Source organism: Lipophrys pholis (genome assembly GCF_963383615.2).
Source record: "Lipophrys pholis genome assembly, chromosome: 15".
Lineage (NCBI taxonomy): Eukaryota > Metazoa > Chordata > Actinopteri > Blenniiformes > Blenniidae > Lipophrys > Lipophrys pholis.
In genome coordinates this window covers 15,341,619-15,369,456 of record NC_137642.1, presented here as the reverse complement: position 1 = coordinate 15,369,456, position 27,838 = coordinate 15,341,619, and the positions used below count along the sequence as shown (strand labels likewise).

General features: G+C 40.7%; 1 protein-coding gene across 1 annotated transcript in view; it reads right to left on the bottom strand.

The window, feature by feature from the left end:
• Positions 1 to 27,838, bottom strand: part of khdrbs2 (KH domain containing, RNA binding, signal transduction associated 2) — a 65,719-nt gene that overhangs the window by 17,868 nt on the left and 20,013 nt on the right. Inside the window, exons 3-6 of the mRNA XM_080481245.1 lie at positions 20,436 to 20,552; positions 13,944 to 14,090; positions 4,507 to 4,634; positions 2,593 to 2,776 (exon numbers count right to left, since the gene is read on the bottom strand). Coding sequence (XP_080337371.1) covers positions 2,593 to 2,776; positions 4,507 to 4,634; positions 13,944 to 14,090; positions 20,436 to 20,552 — 576 coding nt within the window. The remainder of the gene's footprint in view (positions 1 to 2,592; positions 2,777 to 4,506; positions 4,635 to 13,943; positions 14,091 to 20,435; positions 20,553 to 27,838) is intronic.

The following is a 27,838-nucleotide window of genomic DNA, read 5'->3' as shown; positions in this document are numbered from 1 at the left end:
TCATTTTGACCCCACGGGATGAGATCTTGCGTGGAGCCCCAGATCGAGGGAGATTATCAGTGGTCTTGTATGTCTTCCATTTTCTGATAATTGCTCCCACAGTTGATTTTTTCACACCAAGCTGCTCGCCTATTGTAGATTCACTCTTCCCAGTCTGGTGCAGGTCTACAATCCTTCTCCTGGTGTCCTTCGACAGCTCTTTGGTCTTGGCCATAGTGGAGTTTGGAGTCTGACTGTTTGAGGTTGTGGACAGGCGTCTTTTATACAGATAACGAGTTCAAACAGGAGCCATTAATACAGGTAACAAGTGGAGGACAGAAGAGCTTCTTAAAGAAGAAGTTACAGGTCTGTGAGAGCCAGAGATCTTTCTTGTTTGAAGTGACCAAATACTTATTTTCCACCATAATTTACAAATAAATTCTTTAAAAATCCTACAATGTGAATTCCTGGATTTTTTTTTCACATTCTGTCTCTAACAGTTGAAGTGTACCTATGATGAAAATTACAGACCTCTGTCATCATTTTAAGTGGGAGAACTTGCACAATCGGTGGCTGACTAAATACTTTTTTGCCCCACTGTATATACATCTTTTCTATAGTTACCAAAACTGTGTCTCGTGCTGCATTCATGAAGTTTGAGAAGTGCAATTAATAATGGGAAATATTGTAATAAAATATTTCGCCTTTTGTTTAGCTATTCGGGCAGTTTTAGCTCTGGAGCTCTTCCAACACTGGTCGATTTTGACAATTTCTCAGCTTACATAAATGTAAACCATCATCATTGGCATTTAAATCAAATGGGTCTGCCCATATTGATTTATCCATGGAAAACATTTAAAACCTACTGTACATTTGTTGGGTTTCTCTCTGTTAAAAGCATCTAGAAATGACTGTGTTGTATGTGGTGCTAGTCGAATAAAGTTGAATTGAATTAAAAGATTCTGGTTAGGAAAGACAGTGTGATACTTAATATTGCATTTCATCGACAGGGTGCACGGTGATGAGGCGTGTATCATTCTCAACTTCACAGTAAGAATGTTTGCATGTTCTCCTTTAGCATGTGTCACATTTTCTTTGGGATGTCTGGTTTAAATGATGTTATGTTTTCTTTCATGTTCTTCGGAGGGAAATTCTTTCTTGCTCAGGCACCCACAGTGGAGCCTGCTCATCTCTGATCCCAAGTCCACTGCTCCCCACTCGCCTCTCCAGTAGTCCAAAAACATGTTTTTTTGAGGTTAATTGGTAATCTTAAATTGTCTGTAGTTGTGAGTGTGTGTGTGATTGTCTCTTGTTTGGTGTATTCCCTCAATGCTCACAAGTCAGCTGGGATCTGCTTCAGCTGCCGCAAGTTGGAAATAGAAGAAGGTGCATGAACGGGTGTTTATTTACATGTAATTTTGTAAAAACTACAGGGGGGGCCGCTGCTGAGGCACTGAGGAGCTGCGTGTGTCTCTGGAGCCACACACCTGTGTTAACCAAACCCCAACTGATTCAGAACATTTTCAGGATATTGTTGGTGGACATTGATGTCACAGAAAGAAACACCACGACTTGCAAGCAGACACTGATTTAAAACTTCTCCTCAGGCAAAGACTGTCTTCCCATGGAGATGACTTTCTGACATCAGACTTTGCATTTGGTTTCCAAAACACCCTGCAGTTCCTTCACAATTTAGTATCCACCCGAATTTCTTTTTTGAAAACTGGAGAACTCAAACCCGTTTTGTTTGTTAAGAGTCTTAAGGTGAAGTCGGACACACAAAAGAGACAGACAGACAAGGTTATAAACCTGCAGTGTGTTGTGTGCGCACTCCTGACAAAAAGAAAATCCGATAGGAGTACATATCTCATATGCTGAAATTCGGAACTCTGTTTGAATCTTAACTCTGAAAGGATGGCTCACAATGTGCAGATGTCGCTCCAAATCACGTATTGACAGGTTGAAACTTGAAGGGTCCCAAAAAAAATAAGCAAAATATAAGACAAAAAAAAACCCACAAGAAGTGAGACTACCCAGCACAAACATTCTTCTGCAGGGCAAAACTGTTTGCATTGATGACACAAGCGATAAGCACGATTTGTCACATGGGCATGTTTTATCCATTAAGGACCTAAAATATGGATTTAGCTTACAGGAAGTTCCTCGTGTAATTCCCTATAAAACAATGAGCATTCATACAAACTGTGATTAGTTGTTTAGTTCAGTGCAATACTTATCTTCAAATTAGCACAGCGGCATAAATGAAATGACTGTTTACTATCCCTCGACATAAAAGAGCCCTGTGGACTGAAAAGCTACAAAGGAGAAATGCGCTTTTAAAAATGTCTGGCAAAAGATAAATCAAACATGCTCCCGGTTTGCATTAGACGGTGTGTTTACTTGATCGAAAATCATTACGGTCTCTATAGTATGTTTATTTTGGATCAAAGAAAAAAAAAAATAGAGGTATAGTTCTTAGTGTGCTCCATTGCTCTGGGAACAAATCATCCAGATCACACAGAAGGGGATTAAATAAAGTCAGATTTACACACAGTGCAAGTAAAATTACGATTAGATATACTTTTCAGTGTGTGCAAAGAGGATTGGACTTACAAAGTCGTCGTATGATTCATGTGTGACTGCCAACAGCGGGAGTCTGTATCCACCACTTGCTGCTGCCCCCCTGGCTCTGGGAGCTTGTACCTCCCTCGTCAAAACGGCGGTGGGCAGTTTGCTGTGTGCTGCCGTGGCCGTCCCCCGAGGTGCCGCCGCACTCCTCCCCGCTCCTCTCAGGCCCCTGGAAGAGAAGACGGGCAGACAAACGTGGCATCGACCTCGCCTTAAGCGTGTTTCTGCACATCGTTGGTAAAGAATCCGGCACTGGAAGTGCAATTAAGATTTCAGGAAACCTGTTAAATCTCTTATGTGTGCACATGTGCGAGCTGCCTCGGCAGGTGGCTGTCTTACGGTGCGTTGGGGTGGAACACAAGATAAACAGCAGTTAGACCCTCTAATATTTAGCAGGCTGGAGAGACTTTTCTTTTTTTCTCCCGTGGGATGCAACATGATTAAGGCACAAGTCGAAGCAGTGCCATGTCTCTTTGTACACAGTTGTATCCCGCTAAAACTACTGAATAGTCTCAGGCTGCAGGCGGGCAGGTAGTTTCCAAAGGGAGAGAGCAGGGACTGGCCATGCACTGACCCAGAATGTCAGAGGCCAGGGGACCGGTGGAGACTTGAGTGGATTAGAGTCGATTGTTTCTTTTGTGAAGGTGTGACTTCCCAGCAGCTGGACGACAGAGTCACTGCAGGGATGTTCAGGAAGGATTTAACATCGCAAAAATGTCTATTTTCTGCTAACTTACATTTTAACAGCACGATGGCGGTGGGCTATAAGGACACCTTTTCTTCTGGCGACATCATTCGCTAGGTAGAAACTCATTGTGATCCAAAAATACAGACACTCACGGGGGAATTACTGGTGCATATTTTTCATGGAGATTTACAATAATCGCTTATCATTTCAACATGAGAAAATCGGGGTAGGGAAGTGGCGGCGGTGACATTCAATTGGGAGCGTCCCATGTTGCTGCTGGATTTAGCTCATCTACACGTGCTGCCTGAATAAGGCCAGACTGTCAAGGCAAACTGTACCTGCTTACTCCTGAGGGACTGCCACGGCTCAGGTAGATTACTGACAGTTTACTCTAAAAAAAAAAACGGACTTGAAAAAGGGGCTCAAAGCGGCAGGCATTTCACACGGACAGCTGCATTATGCTGCAAACAGTATGTTTTTTTTTCCGGTCCAAGTCTAAAATCCCTCTGAGTTGTAATGCACGGGAAGCAGGTAACGTCTGAATAATCAAATAAATAGATAAAAACATACAACCATGGATTTTGCAGGAAGTTCACATAGTCTACTTATACGCGGGAAGTTTTATTACTAAAATATCTGTCAATGCATACATTTCTTGATCGGCACATCATATGGCAATAAATAACACATTTAAAGAGGTAGAAAAGGTTATATGAAGGAAACTACCTCAATCCCAAAACAGTGTGTAAAAAGATTGCTTCAGTGTTACTGTTGAAGTTCTTCCTCTTGCCGAGATGTGTAAAATAGTCAAGTTTGGAGCTGAGATGAATCATATCTTTTTATTAACTATGATATGAAAGAAAATAGCCTTGACTCCTTTTTCCTACTACATAAGCTCAGGATTACCCTCACATATTAATAATCCGTGACACTGCTTATAGTTTCAGTAGTATCACACATCAATATCTGATGTATTGGTGCTTCAGCGTGATCGGTATGCCAGGAACTGAAAAGAACTTCCACAGGTTCACTAAAATCCAGTCCTGTTAAATTTGTCTTAACTATTATTCTGCAACGAGTTCAGCAAAATTAAAGCCCTTGAATCGTAGCCTTAAAAAAGTAGCACCTTGGCAAAACCTTGATTACTGTTTCATCGGACACATAACCGGGTGCCTTCTGAGCCTTTTCTTTCACAGTCGCGGCAGTTTCACCTTGTTGATATTGTGGTTGCCGGCCGTGTGCTCCTCCCTTGTGCAGTCCTTCCTCTGCTCGACTCGTCGGAGCCGTTCAGCAGGGATAACTCTCTCAGCTGCTCCTGTCTGATCTCATCGTTGTAGTCCTGCGGAAACGAAATGCAGCGGGTCTCGTATGAAAACCAACACCAGAAAAACAAGGACATTTGTCTTCTGACTGCAACAGATGCTCGCAACCGCAGAAAATGTCATCAGATTGAAATTATCTTGACACACACACACAGGGAACACATGGCGCCGCCGAGCACTGAATAGTTGATGAAGACTGTTATCTTCTGGCTGTGGGTTTACTAGAAATGCAGGGGAAAGATTAGCAGTGTAGTTAAAAAAAAAAAGAAAAGAAATACTGGGAATTTATTGTTTGCATGATTAAAAAGAAGAAAAACTATTATGCTGTTGGGAGGTTTGTACAAGGACTCTGCATTTTTTTTTGGGGGGGGGGGGGGGGGTTCTGTTTTGTTGGACATCAAAAGAATGAAAACAAATCGCTGCTTTCCAAACCATCTCACGGACCTGCATGTCGAGAAGGAGGAGGAAAGAAAAGGCAAATAACACTGTGATGCCCCCATTTTTTTTATTTTTTTATTTCCAAACTACAGAAAAATATTTCTTTATTTCTCAGCCTGTAATTGACAGTTTCCTACAGCAACTTTCTTTGGAATATCGTTATCTTGTGAAGCCTTTTTCTCAAGCGGTTATCAAGCATGATACAGATCATTACACGGGAGATACGGCAGTGGACAAAGCAGTATTCATTATCTTGTCATTTCTGACAGATAAACAGGCTTATTTCTCAGAAACACTTAAGCCAAGCCCACAAGATTTGATACCCGGGGCAAAATGCTTTTGTAATGACAACAATGCAGTGGAGGAAGCAATAGATTTCTTCATTTGTTTCACAGTTTTTGACAGGCGCTTTTATATGCTGTTGTTGATGCTATTTTCTATGTGTTTGCTTTTAGGCGTCACTGACTGAGAAGAGAATGAGGAAGCCACAAGCTTGTGTCATCGAGGACACTTAAGTTTAATTATTTGACCTCCATTTTTTGCTTCGAGAAAGACTTTAAGGTCGGCAGTGCATTACGAAGATTTGTTTGTGGATACATTTGCCTATATTAGAGGTAAACAGCCTTTGTGAGTAAAAGAGACACTTTTCTGACATTCGACCAAAATCTGGAGATGCAAATATTGTTTGTCCCTGAAAATGAAGATGACACTCGTCTGTTTTATATAGTTTTGCTATGTTTACCAAAACTGTAGCTTATGTTGACATTTTGTTATAACATTTAACAGTCTCCTCCCCTATTTAGTTGTGTGTAGCAGTCCATGCAATTTGGCAGTTTCGCCACTGATTTGTGTTCATTTGTCATTTCAGTTGTTTTTGAAATTTTGTAATGGTTTTAGCAGATTTGAAAGATTTTAGACCTTTTAGCTGTATAGTACTTAAATTATAGCTTTTTATAAGTCAATTTCTCTAAAAAATATCAAACACACGGGCCAACCTGCATCATTGGCAGGAGAAGTAAATAAGTCCAAACCTCCATTTTTCCTCTGAGGTGTTTTTTTTTTTTCAGAATTTGTTCAGTATTACCTTTCAGAGAGATGCTGTTGGAAACTTAACATTCATCACTGGCTGTGAAAGACAGCGGACGCATATTTTAGTTATCAAACTATTGGCACATCTAATTTAACTGTCAATTTGTCACCTTGAGCTATGAGATAAGAGTCTCTTTGAAGGAATGTTTGCCATGCAACAAAATTGAAATGAGATTAAAAAATAAATAAATAAAAAAATGTTTATTTTTATAAAAGATTTGTGGAAGCTTCAGGAAGTCATGACAGAACTGTTGATGAGCCACATGTGGAGACAGACTCCTGTGCTTATAGGCTGCATATCAAAAAAATGATCACTCAGATTATGTCACATAGTTCAAGGACAATATGGTTAGAAATTTACCAGCTATTTAGTTTTATGGCTAAACAATGTACTATTTCAGCTGTCTCAGAGAATTAGTTTCCTAAAATGACTGCAGGTAATGGTGGTGTGTAAAAAAACAGAAGAAAAAAAGACATTCAAGATAATGCTGAAGTATGTTGCCGCAGGAGTAACTCTGATTCAGTAAAACACTCTAACTGCATTTACATGCACCAAGAATAATGTCGGATCCAGTCAGTGGATCAATCCCACAATGCTTCACATTTTTGACTTTGGCCCAGTTGTGACACTCACGCATGATCCCACGTCCAGCTTTACCCAGGATCCGATCAGAGATATATATATATATATTTGTGAGCTACACTTTTTTGCATTTTTTGGGAACTATGACCAGAGAAGCGTCCTCCCTCTTTAGAGTCTGATCCAGAAGACACAAGCACCCAGAGATTTATGTGCACCACGCGGAAGCATTGTGCCTCTTGACGCAATTATAGAGTGGCATTGTCCTCAAAACACGTTGCATGAAGTGTTAGACAGCAAACAAGTGCGTACATAGTCAGAACAAGTGTGCACATGGACTCAGTTCAGAAACAAATTTCCTTCCAAATGGACCCTATCAGATTAGAAGATAGATGTGCTGACAGGAAGCATTGCTTTTGGGTTCAGGCTTTCATTCAACTATTTTTATCCATGTAAAGTCAATCCATGTCACACAGTGTAGAAAATTACACAATCCATAGGACCTTTTAATATATACAGTATAACCTTTTTAGAGATCACGTGTACTGCGTTTTGTGCACCTTAAAGCGTTTCAAGTCAGCCACAATATTTTTCACACGCTATAGTGAGTTACTACGCCTGCTATTCCAGCGGGATTCTAACATATTCCTGCTAATTGCGCTTTCCTCGATGGTACAGAACGGCCCAGTCCACCTATTTATTTCCTAAAAAGTTACCACACGGGAAGTATAACTTTCGTTTTCAGGGAAAACTCATAGTTTTCATGACTTTAAAAACTTTGCTTTGTGGATTTGTCATTTGTGATATCCACTGCTTTGTGTATTGCTGATGTGCATACAATTGATGTACAACAAGATGTAGACAGAGAAATGGAGTCATGTTGTTGGCAGTGGTTGCCCTGAAAAGCAAGACTGAATCCTGCTGCGGACTAATTACTACTGAAGGCCCCTAAACCTGTTGGGATTAACTCCGTTTTAAATAGGGACTTTTTTTGTTGGATACATGGAGACACCTGGCAGCTCGGACAGGGAGAGAACATGTGTCCGCCATAGAAATGTGCGTCTGAAACATTCCCTCTTGGATTTCTTGTGTAATCAAGTTATTATTGTTAAGTCTTCTATTAGTCTATATTGGCAATCCCACAGAGAGCTACAGGACACTTTATTAAACAAATAATTAGAAAGACAATTTTCCTGTTATGTGATGTGCATAATTTTGGCACAGCTGTGAAATCCGATTTTCAACAAGAGCTCATTAGATTCAAATAATTCTGTGTGAACAAGGAGAAACCCCGCCCCCCCCCCAAAAAAAACAACTCTGTCGTTTCTACCCGTGTGAAATATAAGCCTTTTTTGTCGGCTCGTTATTAGATGTCAACTTAGAAAGCTGAAGCTGTAATCTCACTTTTCCTGTAACATTTCACATTTTTCTTTCCGGAGAAACTAATTCTCAGCTCTATATTCTTGCTGGCAGTTCACGCTCAAAATAGATAAAGTCACTCATGTTTCACTTCAACAGAATGTCTGACCTTCACTGAAGTGGTGGGAGTCTTCTTGGCTGATTGGCTGTCAGTTTATGCAGTACAACACGCGAGCTATTATGTCAATGAATTGCAGCCAATATTCCATACTTTTAGCGAGTAATGATACTTTGCAGGTGTACTTTAGACTTGTATCAGGGAATAGTAGGCAATTACGGTACAGAGCGCGCAATTGTGTGGGTAAAAAAAGGAAAGCGGAAAATACAGAGTAAGTCATGTTGCCATGGCTTTACATTGAGGCTCACAATGTCATGCAGGAAGCATATGAGGAATGCATTTTAAATGTAGATTTTCAAAACTAAAATTATTGACACCCACGTGTCACTGAAAAAGGGAGATGAAGGCAAAAAAAAAAAAAAGTCCCTCACGGTAGGTTTCCAAATGATTTGACACGCGGCACAACACGCACTGCTCTTATTAATGAACTAATAAGGCCTGCAGCATCCTGCTGGTTCAAGGAAGACTGGCAGAGCTCTTAATTGGGAAGCTGGCGGCTCGTCCAAAGCGCCTCAAACCTGCCAGGGCTTGTAAAAGTTGCCTGTTGACAGAGGCGTTAGCATGAGTATACAGCGATAAACCCCTCGCTGAGGCTTCTCGGGCCACACTGTTTGCTCGCTGGGATTAATTCTGACCATGCATGCTCTTGTGCACACACGATGCCCTTCACAGAGCTAAAGTTAGACTTTAAGGGGGTCAACTCGTGAAGTGCAGTGGTGCCACTCGCTCTTGCTTTTTGTGTCTAAACCTAGTAATGAGTGAAAAATCCTGCGCTTGGTGAATTCTAGTAGTAGAATAGTGACACAGATGATCACGCAAATGATGAAAAGGCAATGTGTATGCTGGGTAACTTTCCTGACGCCTCTTGGTGAAAACCCAAAAAAGTCAGAATTATCATGAGTCATCTCTTTCATAGTCTGTATTCATACTGGGGAAAAAAGCCGAGGCAATAAAGTTGGTCATGTTTTCATGGAGGTCATCGAGCAGTGATCAAATTAACTGTCGCTGTTAGATTTCTGTGATTTATAGGGCAGAAGGTTGTTTGTGATTCACACACACAGTGTTCGGATTTCATAGAAGCTGCAATAACTATTTGATCCATCCTGCAAATTTAACGAGATAAAAATCACAATTTAGAAGATTCAACAAACACCTAAAAAAAAATTGCGGCCTTAGCAGTGTAACGTGATTTCAATTACTAAGAGGTCAGAAAATGTGGGATGAAATGCATCTCTCATCAGATCGCCCGCTGGAAAGAACTCATTTTGAAAACCATCAATCTGCATCACCGCATATTCCTCTTCTACAAGGTGAGCGAGAAAAACCCTGAACGTGTGTTCATCTCCTCACCGCAGGCTGACCAAGACGTCCCACTGTGATGCTTTTTCCACACCGAGAATTAACATTTAGTCACGTATCGAGTGCTCCATGAGAATCAAATCTACTATTAAAGCATTTTAAAAATGCAGCTCAAATGTGCGGTAACTCAACATTAATTGCATCAGGGGGGAAAAAAAAAGAAAAATCTATTCTGCTCTGTTAGAAATCCCTGCACAGTCTGGATTTATGAGAGAGATAATATCACAGACTCCTTTATTACCTCTACACTTTTGTCTGATCGCTAATAAAAAAAAGTTTTCAGGGGCCTTCTGCAAATTACCGTTAAATTTGTACCTGATTGCAGTTACTATTTACTTCTATGAAAAGCACTGTGGAAGCAAAATAAACTCCCTTCATAGCATGCCGTTCCTCAAATTTGGGTTCAGTCATCTTTGGTGATCGTAAGGATCAGATGAATGGCGCTGAAAGTCAGACCGAGTTCGCCTGACTTTGTTTCCGATGGCTGTATTTTTTTAATTTTCTTTTAATTTGACTTCACCTTTTACTTTATGCGACAACAAAAACAAACAAATTACTGCCGCGTATCCGGTTCAAGCATCTGCGTCAGCGTCGGCGTGCCAAAAGCGCTCCCCGTTGCAGTTTGTTCCTCTGATGAAGGCCAAAAGCTCCTCCAGCTGAGAGCGGGATCACCTGTCCTTCACGACTTCACGCTCGCAGCCTGACGCGACATTAACACGCTGATTAGGAGCGGCTTCTCCTTTGTTTCATTTTCTTGCATAATTCCGAGCTGACGGGGCTTGCTTTTTGAAGTCACATTTCGCTTCCCGTCGAGCTTTCTCCCTTCAAATCGTCTCAGCAGCCGATAAAAGTCACTGTTTGGAAAACTGCACTCCATCAAGGAAATTTGCATGGAGAATATTTGAAATGGGGGGAAATGTCTGCAAATCACAGCAGACAGCTTCTTTGTGTCAGACGCAGAAAATGTAGATTCATATTTCTTTTTTTTTTTTCTTTTCTGCATATGCGAGCTCTGTGGGAGCACAGTAAAAGTTCGATTTTGCTAAATTACAGAGGTAAGACATTCATTATAAAACATCAAGGGGGCGATGCACATTTAAATCTTTTTTTTCTCCCTCTGTGGAAGGAGACATTTGAGTGCTTGTGCAAAGGTAGATGCAGAAAGAGAGGAGGGAGGGGATGAAATGAATGCTGCACAAGTCATTCATTTGGCTCACGTGCTCTGGCACACGCTTCTGGGTTTTTTTAGCCACAGCCTGGAGAGTAAGTCACAGGCGCACGCCTGCCACTGTGGGAAACGGCTACACAACTCTGTGCCCCTGTCTGCTGCATCCCGTTGACTTTAGTTTGGTTTCTGAAGCATAATGTCACACCAGTGGGGGTAGATTGACCGCCGGAGCAGCGGTGGGCCTCCTCAAACACGTTGTGTGGCTGCATCATAAATTCTGAACCTTTTGCCTTTTATGTGTTGAGCTTGGTATAATGAAAATGTCTTGAACATTTAAATGAAGGTTGATCCTCCAATAGATGGTCAATATTGCTCAGAAGAGTGTCAAACACGATTGAGCTGAATCAGACATTGACTTTATTATTCTACTTCGCTTCGCGCCGATGCCAGCCGATCCCTGACACTGGAGTCGAGTCTCGGGGACGTTGCTGTTGTCAAGTGAATGTTGCGTCACATGCTGTCAAAGTGTGACAACACAACTTTAACATCAACGTAGTTGTTAAAGCGTGGCGCAGCCACATAAAAAAAAAAAAAAAAAAAAAAAAAGTAAACAGCAGGATGTCGTTGCCACTGCTCACCAGAGGCGGGACGCATCTGTCATTATGGATACTGACAGATGCCTGTTGTGTTACATTATCTGCAGTTTATAATCCATAAGATCCCAGAGGCGGAGTGATGTAAACTACATCGGTCTTCAATTCACAGCAAAAAGAGAACGAAATAATGCAAATGTCTCTTTCGGCAGGAACAATTATTTTACCTCAACGCTTTTATTTTGCATTCACATCGATAATAATAAATCACCAAAGAAGGCTTTTATTGTTCCTATGCACGTACAACCGCAGTGCATTTTCATCCACTGTAATGATTTTTCAGTCCCTCTTTTTCCACTTTATAAAATCTTAGTGAATGGGTTTCCTCCTAGTTACATTAGTTCTGTCATAAAAGACTTTAAACTGTTGTTGAGGTTGAACTGTCTGTGTGCAACGAAGGCAACGCAGACGTTGAATAGGAAATGTTTTACAACAGAAATTGCCTGTGCTCTAATAAGAAAATGCGGCCGCTATTCTATAAGATTCATTTAGAGCACAATACCTCATCTTTTTTTTAAGCTGCTACATTAAAGCATGAGCCGGGGCTCTGCCTGCAGCATACTTAGATTCTTTGACAAGCATCAAAAAGTAGTAAAGTTTATCCAAGAAAAAAGTGAAATACGGGGCAGTGCCCCAATTACACTATTCAGCTTGGTGTAAGCAAAACTGAACAAATAATACCCCAACATGTAAGCCTGCTGACTGTTCCAGTTCATGCAGCACGGTAAATAACTTCTTATTGAAGCAAACTGTTCATGGAGAGCAGTGAGAGGGAACAAATTAAAAATACTCGTTTTACTGAAGTAGCATGTTAGTCTACTTGTACTTCTTTGAGTACTTTCAAATATGGAATTGGATTCATAATTAAGTACAATCCACTTAACTACTTTTTAAAGTCACACGTTGCAACTGAGTACTTTCATAATTTGAAATGACATTCAAACTTTGCGATCTTCATTTTCGTAGCCTTTGCTCAATAAAACATGTCTGATTTATATAACTACAATGATATATATTGACAATGCACATAAATGCAGGTTAAAAATTAACTTTTGAGTAAATTTTATGAAAACTACTTAAAATATTTACTTGAGTATTTTTTTTTACCAACAGTGCAAACCCAGCATTTTATGACTTTGTAACTGAGTAACATTCAGGTGATGTAACAGTACAAGTTTCTCTTTACAGATGGTACAGTAAATATAAAGAAGTGCACATGAACTTTCTCTATGACACATCTGGCTTTTCTCTCTCTTTCTCCTCCATCTTCAAAATGTCTTTGTCCAACTTGCGGCTGATCTACTAAAGATGTGTGTGCATGAAAACAGACACACACATTCAAGTGGATCTATACTAACTATACTATGCACTGAGGATTACATCTGATCGGCACGCAAAATAACACAGAGATATAAAGAAATGTGTGTTCCTTCATGAATATGGAATATGAGGCATGTGTACCAGATCCCGCCAAAATATTTCCTCAGCTTACTTTTTATTTGTGTACTTTATCATAATCTGTGTTGTACCGCTTCTTGGGTCTTGTTCTCTTTTCTCACGCATTTCTGTTGCTCTTCTTTTTCCCTCAGTTTTCACTTTGTAACCCATCTTTTTCCATATTTTTTTTGTTTGTTGTTGTCTTTGTTTTGTTTTTTAATTTGGATGTATGCTGTAACTTTTCAATTTGTTTGCCAACTTCCTCCCATTAGTAACTGCTCCATCTAATCACTTCATAGCAAACACTGCATGCAAAAATATTCATCTGAATACTCTGGCTTGCATGTGATCGCACACGCGGTATCATTCTTAACTGATCACTTGCAAAACACAGGTCAACTGATTGAAAGCTTACAATTTAGCACACTTTATAGAAGATTGGCCAGGTTCATCTTTGGGACAACCACAGTCACTCACAATCAAGATCATTCATACAGGCAATTTAAAGTTACCAATTAGGTTCAGGCATTTATTTTTGGGCTGTTCAAGGAAACCAGAAAAAAAAAAAAAACAACAACATTCATTGGGCAAAGATCCTTACAAGAACATTGTCTCAGTAGAGGAAGAAGCATCAACCTCATGAAGCTGACTCATGCACCACCACTCCTCCATTAGGTCTTGTCACATTTTGCCAGGCTTGATTAATATTTACAGCTTCGACTCAGCGAGAGTACACAACATGCACATTAATTATTGCTAACTTCTCCAGGCTGTAAGTTGCTGAAGTCTTGCAAGTTGTTCCATACTGCTGTTTAATTGTTGAATACATTATTTTTCATTTGTAAGTGAGGGGCATGGGGCGTAGAGCAGCAGAGGAAAACTTTCATGCTTCCCTCTTCCTCTGAAATAAACACACGCTGGATGCTGTGGACCCAGAAAACCTTTGCTTTGTGTTAATAAGCCTGGTGGAGAAATGATCCAGTCAGCACTGGTGTACATAGCGCAGGGAAGAAAATTTGAATAAAAATTAGGGGGAGGAAAAATGAGGTTAGATATTAAACTTACTGGAACAAGGAATTTTTTAATCTCCTCCAAGGCGTGACTCATGCGGGAATAGGCCTCTCCAGGTGGAGCAAAGACTTCAATTAAAACATGTAGATCGTTACTCAGATGGGCGTATTTGGCTTCCCCGCTGTTCCGTAATTCTTCCTCCTGTGAAAGTAAGACAGGTTTTTGTTTGTGAAAGGGAACCCAAAAGTCAAACCTCTGGCATGAAGGTTTAATAAAATCACTATATTATGCCAATCGCAATCAACACCACGATTCAAGCTTGCGTGGATCACAATGCAGTAATTAATACTTAATGCGCAGTGACGTGTCAATAAGAAGCCTGATTAAAGATTCATTTGGAGGGCAGTTTGCTTGATGAGCTAATTTCAGATTGACAAAAAACAAGAGGCAAAGTGATCCAGTAATTCTGTGCTAATTTATTCCTATGATGTAAACATCACTTTTCTATCATATATATGATGCAAGTTATGGTTGTGGACTTCCAATCCCCCCCCAAAAAAACCAAAATAGGTCAAGTAATGTTTTTTCTTTTCTTTTTTCTTTCATTTGCTTGAATGCATCCTTATAACGGCGGAGATTACTGCACTCATTTTGTCAGACAAGGAAAATAGAAAGAAAAGCTGTTCTGCCTATTTTCAATTTGGATGTCTTACATTCACACAAATATTTTTATTCCTAGAGCTGAGGGTCTTTTGCTGTGCTTTTCATTCATTTACAAATTAAATGAGATCCAACCAAGTGGTATGTGGTTGCTTTCAAATGAGCTGAATTAGTTTTCTCAGTGAAGGTAGGAGTAAATGCTGGCTGTGGTGTATTCTTGATAGTTTGTTGACATGATGATCTTTTCATCAAGTGGGAGATATCTACACCGGCATTTAGAAATTCAGAAACATCCGATGGTATTCTCAGTACCGAATGTTATCACACTATCAGAGGAATAGTTACGGGCTTATGCGGTATCATGCAGGCATATCACAATGCTAATCAGCATTGTTCAGAAGCTTGCTGTAGTGCTTTAGTTACATCTGTTGATATTATTACAGCTGAGGCTGCAGGAAAATTTGCACTGAATTTCAATCCAGGAGCCCGAGTTGTTAAAACACTCCTGCACAGATGAAACCGACCAGACTCACACTGCCATTCCGTGTTGTCCCCTGGGGTCTGCATTTGAAAAATAATCTTACACTTGATATTTTGATGCGTAAATGGAACAAACCCCCACCCCCACCTTAACGTGCTTAATAAGAAGCATTTCTTTTTAATAAGAAGCATTTCTTTTTAATAAGAAGCATTTCTTTTTAATAAGAGGCATTTCTTGGACATTCAGGATAACGCATATGGAGGAACATTTACACTCAAAGACAAGCAGCCACTTGAGCAATCACTACACTCTTCACCAGGAAGACACTTGTACCTACAAGGAATAAGTCAACTTTAAGAGATAATCGTCAAAGATTGAGGCGCCAGAGAACGAAAACGTGGTGAACGTTTTTCCTGATGTATAAATTGAATTCTGTGATGTGTTGAAGTGGCGAAGGCTTCTCCACAGTCTCTACTCCAAAACAGCTCAGGGAAACGTTTAAATGGATGGACTTCTTGTGACCCAGACGCGGCCCAAAGTTCAAGCCACTTTGATGGACAGAAAATGATGTGCGGACCACCTGTGGCAAGGACAACCCTCAAAAGAAAAAAAGAGAAAAAGTCCCTTCAAATAAAGTGATTTTGAAACAGAGAGGAACAAGTAGAGGAGTTGCATCCAAGTCTGGCATCAGACAAGGACACAGAAAAGTCTATAGAGTTTAAACAAGCAGCCAGAATCGGCAGTATGGACGGCAGTAGAAAATGTCAACAACACAAAACAAGGCGGCAGACTGATCAGCAGATTAGGAACAGGTGTGCCGAGTGGGCAGACAAAATACAGACTGCCTTCAAAATCCCCGAAAATCCTTGCAAATTGCTTATTTATTCATTTGCTCGATATCAACATTTTGTTGGGAACATTATCAGAGCGACACAAACACGAGCGCTCCAGCCATGAAATGAAAGCAAATAAAAACAAAACCCTAACTAGAAAGATAGCGAAAAGGCACAGAGAAAGAAAGAAAGAAAAAAAAAACGAATGTAGGAAGCAAATGTTTAATTTGAATATAATTATTTGAGTTTGCATAAGGCACTGAAGTAAATAAAAGTTTTTAGTCCAAGCAGTTAAGTCTTTCCAGGTCTGGTGACAAGGAAAATGTGATCGTCTTACGGTGGGAGCCGAGTTCCTGTGGGACTCTCTACCTGAGGCTTCAAAGATTTGTTTGATTTGTTTAGTATCACAGCTTGTGTGGGCCAGAACAAATGGAAATAGGTCAATCACAAAATTGAAGTTGCTCTCATTTACTATCAGAAATTATGTAAGACAGCCAGGAAATATTTTGACCATACAATGTTTGAGAATATAAATTGACTAAGAAATGTCTTTTTTTTTAAGGAACATATTAAACTGGGTCTTCATTTATCTCACACTGCCATAGTTTTGAAGTATTTTGCTGAAGGACACCTTGATGGTGGCTGTTGAAAAATGTTACTGCCATGAATGCACTATTGTCTATCAACTAAATCTATGGAGTTAAACTTTTGTCCTTGCATTTCACAGCCTTTGTCTCCCCTTGGGGAGACCTCTTCTTTAATTAAAAACTGCTCCTGAGATTTCAGCCTACACACTTGCTGTCTGGCTATAGAGCAGACTGGACTGCGCGAGGCGCAGATGGGCAGGTGGCTGCGTCTGATGTTTACCACAGAAATGTTTGAGGAAGAGTTTCAGACAGGGAAACAGCTCAATCTGCTTATTACTGCTGCACACCTTGAATAATTAAAATGATTGCACTACTATAAGGATTTCATCTAAAGACAAACAACTGGAGTCGACATTTAAAGAGTGAGGTCGATACCTTAACACCATGTTAACTAAGCCACATCCGAGGTATCAGATGTTTTAGTGACTATCGGGTCGAATACAATGGCTCTTAAAGTGTTAAAGTTTAAAGCCGTAACCAGTAATAAACATTAGGAGTTCCAGCAATGTGGTTTAAGCTGTATGAGGCAGAGGCTCATCCTCCCCCACTTTGAAAATCTCTGGTCTAATATCAGTGAATTAACTGCTCTGATGCAAAATTTCTGAACCTCAAAGGTTGACGATTGCGCCCAACTGAAGCGCTCGACGAGGCAGCAGCAATGCGCGCTGGCAACGTGCTTTTGCATGTAACAGGACTTGGGCTGTGCCTGTTTAACATTGTCTTGAGGCCAGCTGCCCTGAACGGCAGCCAGCCTTCCAGTTGTGACCTCGGGGAGTTGGCCTCGTCACGAAATCCTTCAGAGGAGCTCGGGCTGCGCATAAAATCAATACGACACGCGAACAAAAACCCCGTCAACACTAATCAGATCATTCATTAACCTAGCCATTGCTGGTAAGACTAGACTGTTAAGGGTTTATTATTGTCGCTCTGTGCCGGCTGAAGGCAGCGTGTCTCCCCCTGAGAGAATTTCCATGTTAGCGATACTGATTTGCACTAATACACAGTGATAGAATAATGATCCGTAATGCCCTGTTTAAAACAGAATCATAAACAAGCACTGCATTCAGGTAAATAAACAGTTGTGCTGCTGACAGCTTGAATGTTATTAATATTTTAGTGTCTCCAATTTAACACACCAAAGACACGTTAATGTACCACATGAGTAAACTCAATGGACTTAGTGGCAGCAAGCCAAACTTTCAAATGAACTCCGGCTCTGGCCAAAGCACGTCCGTGTATTTCCTGGTAAGAAACATCTGAGCGTTCTCTATCACTGTCTAAATGACCCAGTCAGGTCTGAGAGGACATTCAGTGTGGATAGTACTTGTTTCTGATCACAAAGCAGCACTGTTTATCTAAACATTTGTTAATCTTATCTCTATCTTTTCAAAAACCGATTGATCCGGAGCATTAAAACTGCATCTTGTACAGGAGCGTGCAGTAAATCCACAAAAGATTAAAAACAACAGACGGTAACAACAAAATTGCTAAATACAGCAGAGGAGTGTGAAAAATATAAATGCACTGAAAGAAGAAAAAAAAAATATGTAAAAGTGTAATCAAGGAACTGTTACCATCTGTTGTAATTTCAATCTTAATTTTCTCCCTTCTGATTGAGTCTGTCTTTATAATACTTATATGCCACCAAGTGCAATATGTTTTGTGGAGCATCTGTTTTTAATATGTTTTTAAAAGGTCTTTTTCTTTTTTTAAACAGACCTAAAGAAATGAATGCCAGTGTCTGTTGGGGTGTTAAATACAAGACATTCTTCATGAGCATATTACCCTCAGCAGTGCCTTAAAGAAATAATTTTTCAACAGTTTGTCTGTATGATCCAACCCTAATATTTTACCATCCAATGGTCACAAATGTACAGTACACCTTGATCATGGTCCCGGTAGAGCCGTGTGTGTGTGTGTGTGTGTGTGTGTGTGTGTGTGTGTGTGTTCCCACACCAGCATTATAGTCATTCATAAAACAATGCAAACACCAACACTAACAATTTTTGTTGTTGTTGTTTTTGCTTATTATGTGCATGGAGAGTCATTTCATCCTCAAAAGCAAGCTTATATTGGCCAGGGAAAAGTGAGCAGGTGCATCGGCATGAACGGAAAGTATGTGTCGTGTCAGTTATGGAACATTGCTCCAGCACATGTATCATAAAAGAAAGTCCTGCTGTCTGCTTTCTTCATCAGTCACAACTCTGTCCACATCGCACACTGCACTCTGGTCAAATCAAATCCAGCTTTAATAGTTTGTTCAGCATCTTTCTTGTTGATGCTGATCTGGAACCTGCAGGGAATGTTTGGCCAGCTGCGCCCATTCTCATGAGATGTGCATTGAGTCCTCCAGGAGCTAACACACAGAGACACGCAATCAACCCCACTGAATCACACATGCAGCTAATTAAGAGTGGGCTAATACCCTGAGACTCATGTCCTTCGGATTAGGGAAGGAAGCACAAATACTACAAATCCCCAGGTCGTCTTGCTGTGAGGCACAAGCGCTAACCACAACACCACCATCCCGCCTCTGGTGTAGACCTGGCAACAGTTGAAGAAGCAGGTATTGCTGATGCATCTGATGTTTAAAGTTGTCTATTCAAATAGAAATGAAACAGACTGTATTTAATGTGCACCGAGGACCGCACACTAATACGCAGGTGCATATGTAAAGATGTATTAAAGCATTTTGGCCACCTGGGAGCCAATGAAAGAAGCGGTGAACTCGGAATTTCACACACCAGCTACGTTTCAGATCTTTTATTTTAAAGTGTGTTTTCTGGCCACCAGATAAACCCAAATATGCTCTCTTTTTTCTGTCTTATCAGTTTCTGCCAAATGTCTTATTATGTTCTCACGCTCCTCCTGCGCCTGTTTGCTCTCTGGTTTTGAGCACACGGCTGCTGTCCACAAAGAAATCCACTATATTGTGAGATTGAATTACATCATTCAAGTTGCTAATTACCAGGAAAACAATGAGCTACAATAAAATAAAAACAAACAAACTCTTCTGTGCTAGTTTAGTTTTGCACTCAAGTTCATTCTAGTTCAAATTCAATTCGAATTTGAATTTGTAATCCCAATAAATTCATTTCTAAAAATCTATGTTTTTTATGAAAAGTAAATTGTTTCGCCTTCCTTTGCTCTTATCATGATTTTCTCTCAAAAACTAAAAGGACAGAAAAGGACCCTGGGAGAAGGCATTGAATTGAGCTCCAGGTTTTCCTCTCCCTGGCACTCCCTCAAAAGCTTAAGAAACATGCAAATTTACTCCATAATCCTTTGTAAGTTCATCAATATTAAAAGAGAACTCGTCCACAATGTCGCTTCGACATTTCATACTTTTCTAGGTAAAAATATTGATTACAGCCACTTTCAAGTCATTGGAACAGCCACTCCATTATTTTACCCTCGACATGTGCTTGATGTATTGAAATGCGGCTCCAGTTTCAGGAAAGGGGTGGTAAGAGAGCGAGTCTTTTGTCATGTCAAGCTGTCTGAATCAGAGGCTACGGTAATAATAGCAGTGTAACTCTATCGTAGCACACTGAGACCTGTTATGAGTGTGAATACCAGATCCAGCAGGCTGTCTGTGTGCATGCTTGGATAAGTTTGGCTCCAGGGGACCACAAGTCAGCAGGATAAATGACTTTGGCAAAAAGATTCATTACTTTGCATTCATAATTGACTTTTACAGAATGTGCTATTAAAAAACAAAGGGAAAAACATTCCAATTCTCGCCTACATATGTTTGTCAAGTGAAAGCTATTAATTCTGTTATAGATGCAATTCATCTCAGTTATTGCTGAGACGGTGTCTGTTAAAATATTCCACTGTGCTTTGGCAGAATCTGAAGAGCACCATTTCTCTTTGACCAGGCAAACAACCATATTTCAAACAGACAAATCAATATGTGCCTCACCTTGCCTTTATCCCTCATGGAGCCTTTTCCAAGGATGGACATCTTCACTCCTGTCTCTTCTTGTAATCGTTTCATTGAGTTTCCCCGTGGTCCCAGCAGCTTCCCAACAAAATTAAACTGTGACAAAGGAGAGAAAACAATACAACAAACTTTATCAACAGTTCTCACATATGTACGAGTGGGACAGATACTACTTTATCTCTGTTTAAAGATAAATGTTTCCCAAGGAGCATCTGAATGGGAAAAAAAAAAAAAAAACACTCTGTCTTTTTGTAGTAGAAAAGGTTAAACATAAGAGCTGCTTGCTGGCCATTAGTCATCTATTATCAATAAAATCTCACATTCCATTCGCCATTCATTCATCATGTGAGAAAAAGCTGGAATGAAGCCTGATAAATCAATATAACTGTGCTTTAGTACGGAGCACATTAAATGGGAATGTGGCTCTCCTGGGCTGACCAGCATAACATATATGTCTATCCTTTGCTTGAACTGTGCCCTTGCTCGTGTTGTATCTCAGTGGCATTTGGGGTCATAAGTGTTGTGCTGATAGAGGGAATAAAAAAAAAAAAAAAGGAAGTGTGGACTCAAACCAATAATGTTCCTGAGACTGTTCTAGAGGTCAGCGCTGAGATAAAGTCAGAAATAATGAGTTTCTTCCCAGTGGGAAATTAAGTAATACTATCCAGATGACAAACTATCAGATTCAAGCCGCGGGCCTCTGACTATCATTTCCCTCTCACTGTGCACCAGCTAGTGTTCATATTGAGAGAAGACGCTGTGGATTGTTGCTGGCACAACACTGCTGAGATTAGCGGTGATTGATCTGAGGGGTCAAACTTTGAGGATCCAACTGTGGTCAAATGAGTAGTTTTCTTAAAAAAAAAAAAAAAAAGATTAGACGATGATGAGACGATAACACACTTTTTGGGGGGTTTTCATAAAAGGTTTTAACAAATGTTTGCTGCAGTCATGAAAGACCACCTCCAGAGCTGAACAGGTGGTCAGGCGCCCACCACAACACACTCCGGCCAACCCTAAAATGATATTAACCTTTTCACTCAAGCGGCCTCTCCCACTGCGGCTGAGCAGCTAATAACTTTCGCAGCCAGCTGTGTGTGGCTGCTGCAACTCAACTCCAACAACTGCACACTCAGCTGATTTCGTGAACATCATTAACATCATGAGTGAATGCTACATCCAGGATAGAAAGGCGCCCGGGGATGCAGAGATGAAACTGGGAGGGGAGAAAAAAGGGGAAAGAAAAAGCCTCTGCATCCCTTCTGTCCTTGCCTGTCCTCTGATCTGAATGATTAAGGCACCTCTGTGGATGGCTTTCTTCACAGGAGCTGCCTTGACAGGACTATCCTATAGCTGGCAGGGAGCGCCAGGGCAGATGGTGGTTGCAGCTACACCGAGAACGCGCTCGCTGGGCGGTAGAAGAAGAGTGGCCTGTTTTCATTAAGCTAATGAATGTCTGGAGCGAGTCTGCTGCTCCACGGTGAGCGATTTGGGCTTCGGAAAGGGGTATAGTTCAGTGTTAAATGAGGTTTGAAATGATGCTATGTACCCCCTACAGTGTCAACACTGATGACTATGCAGATATTAGAAGAAAGAGTGTTGTGGATGTAACAATGTCTGAACAAATATGGCGCGATCCAAAGAACGTCGCTTTTTTTTTCTATTCTATCGTACGTGATACACATTTTACGTGAAAGAGCTTTTATTGGAAACTGAATTCTGATTCGTCAATATCCAACGTAATTCTACATTACTCAATAATGGGAGAAGCCGGAGCTTTGTTGAGTCATGCTGCACAACTTGACAAGGCAGCTGAGCAAAGCACTTTCCACAAGGACCTCACTGACTGATGACTGTTTGAGTTGTTCTTTTCAACAAGATAATCATGGATTTATAGTAAAGATTTATTAAAAAGAAATCCCCTGTGGCCTTGAGAGCTTCGCTCTCTGTGATACCTCTGTGAACACCAGCAAATTGAAAAATGTCGTTCACCAGCCTGACAACGCACATGGCGGAAAAAAAACTGAACAAATTCTCCATGAAAATATCATGTTTTGTTTGTTTGTTTCTGTTTTTTGTGCCTTTAAGTCCAAAACTGATGAAGGTGCTTCTCAGCTTCCTCATGCTTTGTATATTCGCATTCTTTAAGGTCAGATCTGCTGATTTTACAGATCAAAGTCTGTTTACAGATCTACAACCCTGCTGCATATATGAGGAGAAAACACCTTCCGTGGCTCCTGAGGGAGCTGTGTGAAGTCTGACAAGCTGCCTCAAGTGGTGTCACTGTCCTTTTTTAAACTGTCCATCACTGAGTCCAACTGTGCAACAGCGGTATTGGTAAACCGCTGGAGAACACTTCTAAGCCGCTGTATGCTGAGCTATCTGAGGACAAAGCAGACAGTGTCTGTGATTTACATTTATCTTCCCGAGGTGACAGACTGATTGTCACCAGTAAATTATTTACAGAGTGAAGCGCCAACAAAAGTTACTGAAATCTAAAACAAAAAAGAAAAAAAAAAAGGTCTTACTTTCAGTTCTTCATGGCGGCTGTGCGCACGCCAGGGGCGAAACTGGCTCCAACTGTGACTGTGACTTGACATGAGATTTCTTGTTTCCATGAAGACATATAAATCAGTGCAGAAAAATGTGTTTTCCACGACAGAAGGGCAGAGCCAGGGAGGATTCACAATGTTGAAAACTTGGAAACCAGAGTGGCAGAAACACACAGTTGGAGTTAGTAGCGTTTCTGCTGAATTTATGATGCGCAGTGGCATCAGGCAAACGTGGCTTGAACGGTATGGTGGGGTTATAGTAACCCTCACCTCGCAGCAAGAGGAACCCTGGTTGAACCCGGTCTTCAACTATGTGGAGTTTACATGTTCTCCATGTGCATCTGGGTTGTTTTTTAGGAAAAATTAGGTGTTTCAAGTCGATTGGTGAATTGGATGGATGGATGGATGGATGGATGGATGGATGGATGGATGGATGGATGGATGGATAATAGAGCCAGCACTTCTTTCAGGAGCTGAATGGTGAACGTATTTAAATCACAGTGACTAATCCTTTAATAACCACGGCCCGACTAAGCATCACATTGTTAATATTCATGTGGACTTTGTTAATTCATGTCTGACCATGTGTAGTTTATGTAAAACACCACAGAAGGACACCTTCATAATGCGTTTGTTGAAAGGTATGTCACTGCTGGCTGTAGGATCTTTATTTTAATGCAGTGTCGCATGAGTGAGGTTCTTTACCAGGCTGATTTTTTTTTTCTTTCAAAAAGACAAAATAGTACCGTCTGAGAGTCACTGCGGCACAAAGAAACATTTCTCATTCACTCAAAAATAATAATACTTTAAAAATGTATTGCACTTTCATGGCCTAATTTTTCACGCTGCTAAATTTGAAGTAATAAAATTTGTACATCAAAGAGCACACTGGCTAATATATTATATATAAAAAAAAAAAAATCAAAGCAACCTCAGAGTGACTGTCTGTGCCAACCTAACATGTTTTCAGGCCCCACTACAAGCTCCGTTTCATGGGAAGCGCGGGAATACTGTCATTTTACAACTTGTCAAGGCACTGTAGCATTGCATATCTCATAACAAAACAACTTTTTCAGCTTTCATGTTGGAAAACCGGCCGCCCTTTTATGCAGTGCACTGGGGTCATCCAAGCTCTGCAGATGTCCTGAGGCACTTACTGTCAGGTTAGCGAGCTGTGCTATTGGGGAAGTCCAGGTCCTGTCTGATAGGAGGATTAAAGCCTCGGGTAGAGGTTTATGCTTTAATGACAGCCAGGGATGACTGGGTTGTGAGCGTGTCCCATCAGCTCCCCAGACATTAAAGAAAGCAGACGAGTGGTTGTTAGAAGCGGCTGTGACAGGGGGAGGATTTACTGCTCACCTGGTGAGCTTTTCAGGAAAGCATCCAAATCATTGGAGTGTTTGAGGAGAGGCAGTCTGTCAATGTTAATGCTGATCACTGGCATCAGATAGTAAAGCGTGGCTCTGCAACTATTTATCTTAGTGGCAGATGTTGTGTCTGAACAAAATAAATATGAAAAGCTAAAGAAAAAAATAAAAACAACCTACAAACCCAAACAATTGTAAATGTGGGCATGATATCTAATATTAGACACAGGATTATACTGTACACTATGTGCAAAATAATTACATAATGAAAGCCAAAAATAGATTAAATGTTAAGCCTTAATTCACAAGAGGTGACCTTGCTATCGTTATGCACACACACTCTGAACACTTAAAGCAGTAGGAATGAGGAATGTTACATTTGCCATCAACATGTAAATCCTGGACTATAAACAAAACTAATCTTGTAAATTCCAGCAGGTGACAAACAGCCTGAGCCAATGCATGCGGCGGCAAGCGAAGCCAAAGTGAAGCAAAGCTTGCAGAAGCTGCTTAAGACTTTGAACCTGTTCAAGACAAGACAGAGTTTTGCTATCAGAGCAGCAGCTCCAAAGCTGTCCTGTTAGAACACAGACAAATCAGTTCATTCAACATGAGCCCTCTTCTGCAAAGTCTCTAACAAGCCATGGCTTTCAAATGAAAAAACACGCATACTTTGCATGTATTTTCTACGACTTTCTCAACAAACCGAGAAGCAGAACTTTACAAATCCTACTCAGAATGCAACAAAAATAGGTGGAGACAAAAAAAATGGGTCCGCATGCTGTGGCTGAAATCCAGATCTTCATGCGCTGCAATTAGAGGACAAATATTCAATAAATAACTGCACTTTCACTATTTTGGAAATACTAAATCAACAGAGACTCAGTCGAGCTATCATTCATCCATTAAATGCTTCCAAAGCATTATCTCATTCAAGCAGCAAGTACTTCATCCATCGTATATACTGCTTCATCCAATTTGGTTTTGGTGCTGGAGCTAATCCCTGCAAAAAAAAAAGAAAAAGAAAGAGTGAAGACAGGGTCGCTCGTCGATCACTGGACGAACACACAGCGACAGACAAACCACACACTCAAACATTCACATTTACAAGCTCTTTAGGGTCACCAGTTTACCTTTCTGGATTGTGAGAGGAAACTGGACACACACAGGGAGAACCTGCAAACTCCACATGAACCCAGATTGTGTCGTGCTACTGGAGCAAGCGGTTATGCAGTTGTATTTGGTTGACTCCATGCATGAAGCTCTAATGCTAATTGCATTCACTGTGCACATTCCACTCTGATATTTGAGATAACGACCTGCCTGTTAGAAACCAGCAAGACTGGCATCAGCTCTGAGGATAACCAAAACCAAATAATTCAACTGGCATTGACTTGAATGCAAAACTATAAAACAGCAGAGGCGTCGCTTAAAATGAGCATGAATACGACAAATTCTACTTCTACAATCCATGGATTGTGTTCTAAGAAATCTGCTTTTCCCAACATTTATTTTGTTTGGGGGGGGGGGGGGGGGGGGGGGGCTGTCCTCGTTGATTTTCAGCATTAGTAATAATTTGCTGTAACAATCTCCCGCTGCCTGGAGCTCATTCACTTCAGTTGTGCACTTTATTTTGGGACAATAGTGTCAATCAACAGCACTCTCAAAAAAATCAAGACAATTTATCCAATACATTTCAAGAATAGAGTTATATAGAACTACAAAGCAGGGAAACATCTTATCTGTTTTAAATCTCACCGGCAGCACTGTAGCAGACAAAGTCATCACACAAACATCGGCACAGTGGGATCCCAAAGTGGAGCTGTGATGCTATCAAACACATCCTTAATTTTAACTCTGTACTCCCTCTACTGTATTCAAAACTTATCTGAGCACAACACCTTTCCACATGATAGGCCTTTCTATGGGCCGCTGACATTTCTGGGTGGACAAAAATGGGATTTCTGTGTGGTTTGAGCTGCAGCCGCAGCACTATTCAAAGGTCACAAAACCCCACAAGTGATAAGCTCAGAATTGTGGCATCCACAATGGCAAAATACAATTTACTGTGCAGTGAGTTTTGGAAGAACCAGCGAAATGATTAGTTAAAGGAAAAACTCAAAAATAAGTAAAAAAAAAAAAAACAGCCTGTTTGCTTGAGATAAGATAAGAAGCATGTCCATTTTGTTTTTCAACAAAATCCATTTTATTATAATTAAGTGCCAAAGTATTATTTTTCACGCATGCTCATATAGTCCCTTCAGCAGAATAATCCCAGCGCTTGAGTCAAAATATCTGACAGTGTCGGCCATCAAAAATCCATTTCATGCCCCAAGGTTATGAGATGCTGATCAAGCTGTCTCTTCAAACAGCAGAGGATAAAGTCGAGTATTGACTATGCTGATTTTCCTAATAATTTTCTGCTGAGTTAACAATAATCGCAGAGTAAATTGTCAAGACTTGCATGACAAACATTTGTTTACATATCAAAGCAATAGATGCAGATGCGCATATTATTCTGCCAGTCAAAGCACAAAGATGCAACATTGCATCTTTATTTCTTAATGGTATCGAGGGTGGAGAACAGTAGTGATGTAGATTGTTTAGAGAGTGGTGTACACAAAAACACACAAGCTGTCCCCGATGAATGACGCAAACGGCCCAGGTTAGTCTGTAACAATATGCATCATGAAGATGGATCAATAGTGTAGCTGCTGCAGCTTTCCTGAGCCAAATTCTTGCAAATCACACCTGCTCTGCACATTGAGCAGCCACGGTCGTACAGATTTGGAAAGTAAATAGGTACAGTATAACTCCTCAAGTGCTAAAGGTCAGTAGAGATTTCAACTGGGCTTTAAATAATAAGAATATTTCACATATTTGGAAAATAAAGAGCAAACTCTTGATACCTTCAGATAAGAGAACGAGGTCCTTACAATGGCACACATGAAGATCTGAGATGTGTTACGTGGTGAGTGAGCAGTTGGGTTTCGTTGTCAGTGTGTTGAGTGGTAAAGACAGGGTAATGGTTAATGGCTAAATAGCTGAGTAAGCGCATCTTCGAAACGGTTTGTGCGATGAACCTGGACAGTACATTCGAGTTCCTGCCAGCGGTGGCCGGGGGAGTGACAACCTTGAAGCAGCCGCAGAGTGTCGGCGGATGAAACAAGTTTCATCCGCCTCAGCTTGAAACTGAAGAATCTGCAGCCGATGTTTCTGTGCCAGATATACCACCGGGTACCATGGGGGTTTTGAGTCCGCGTCTCTTCGGTTGGAGATGTTTTGACAGCATGCACTGTGGGATATCAGGTAGTGGGGAATGGGAATGTTTTGGCTCAGCTGTGTAGTTTACGACTTTGTACAATATGATACACACATTAAAGTACCCACAGCTTGAATGAGATACAATCTGTTTAAAGAAATACACTGACTGACTGTTGGATGATTATATGAAAAATACTCA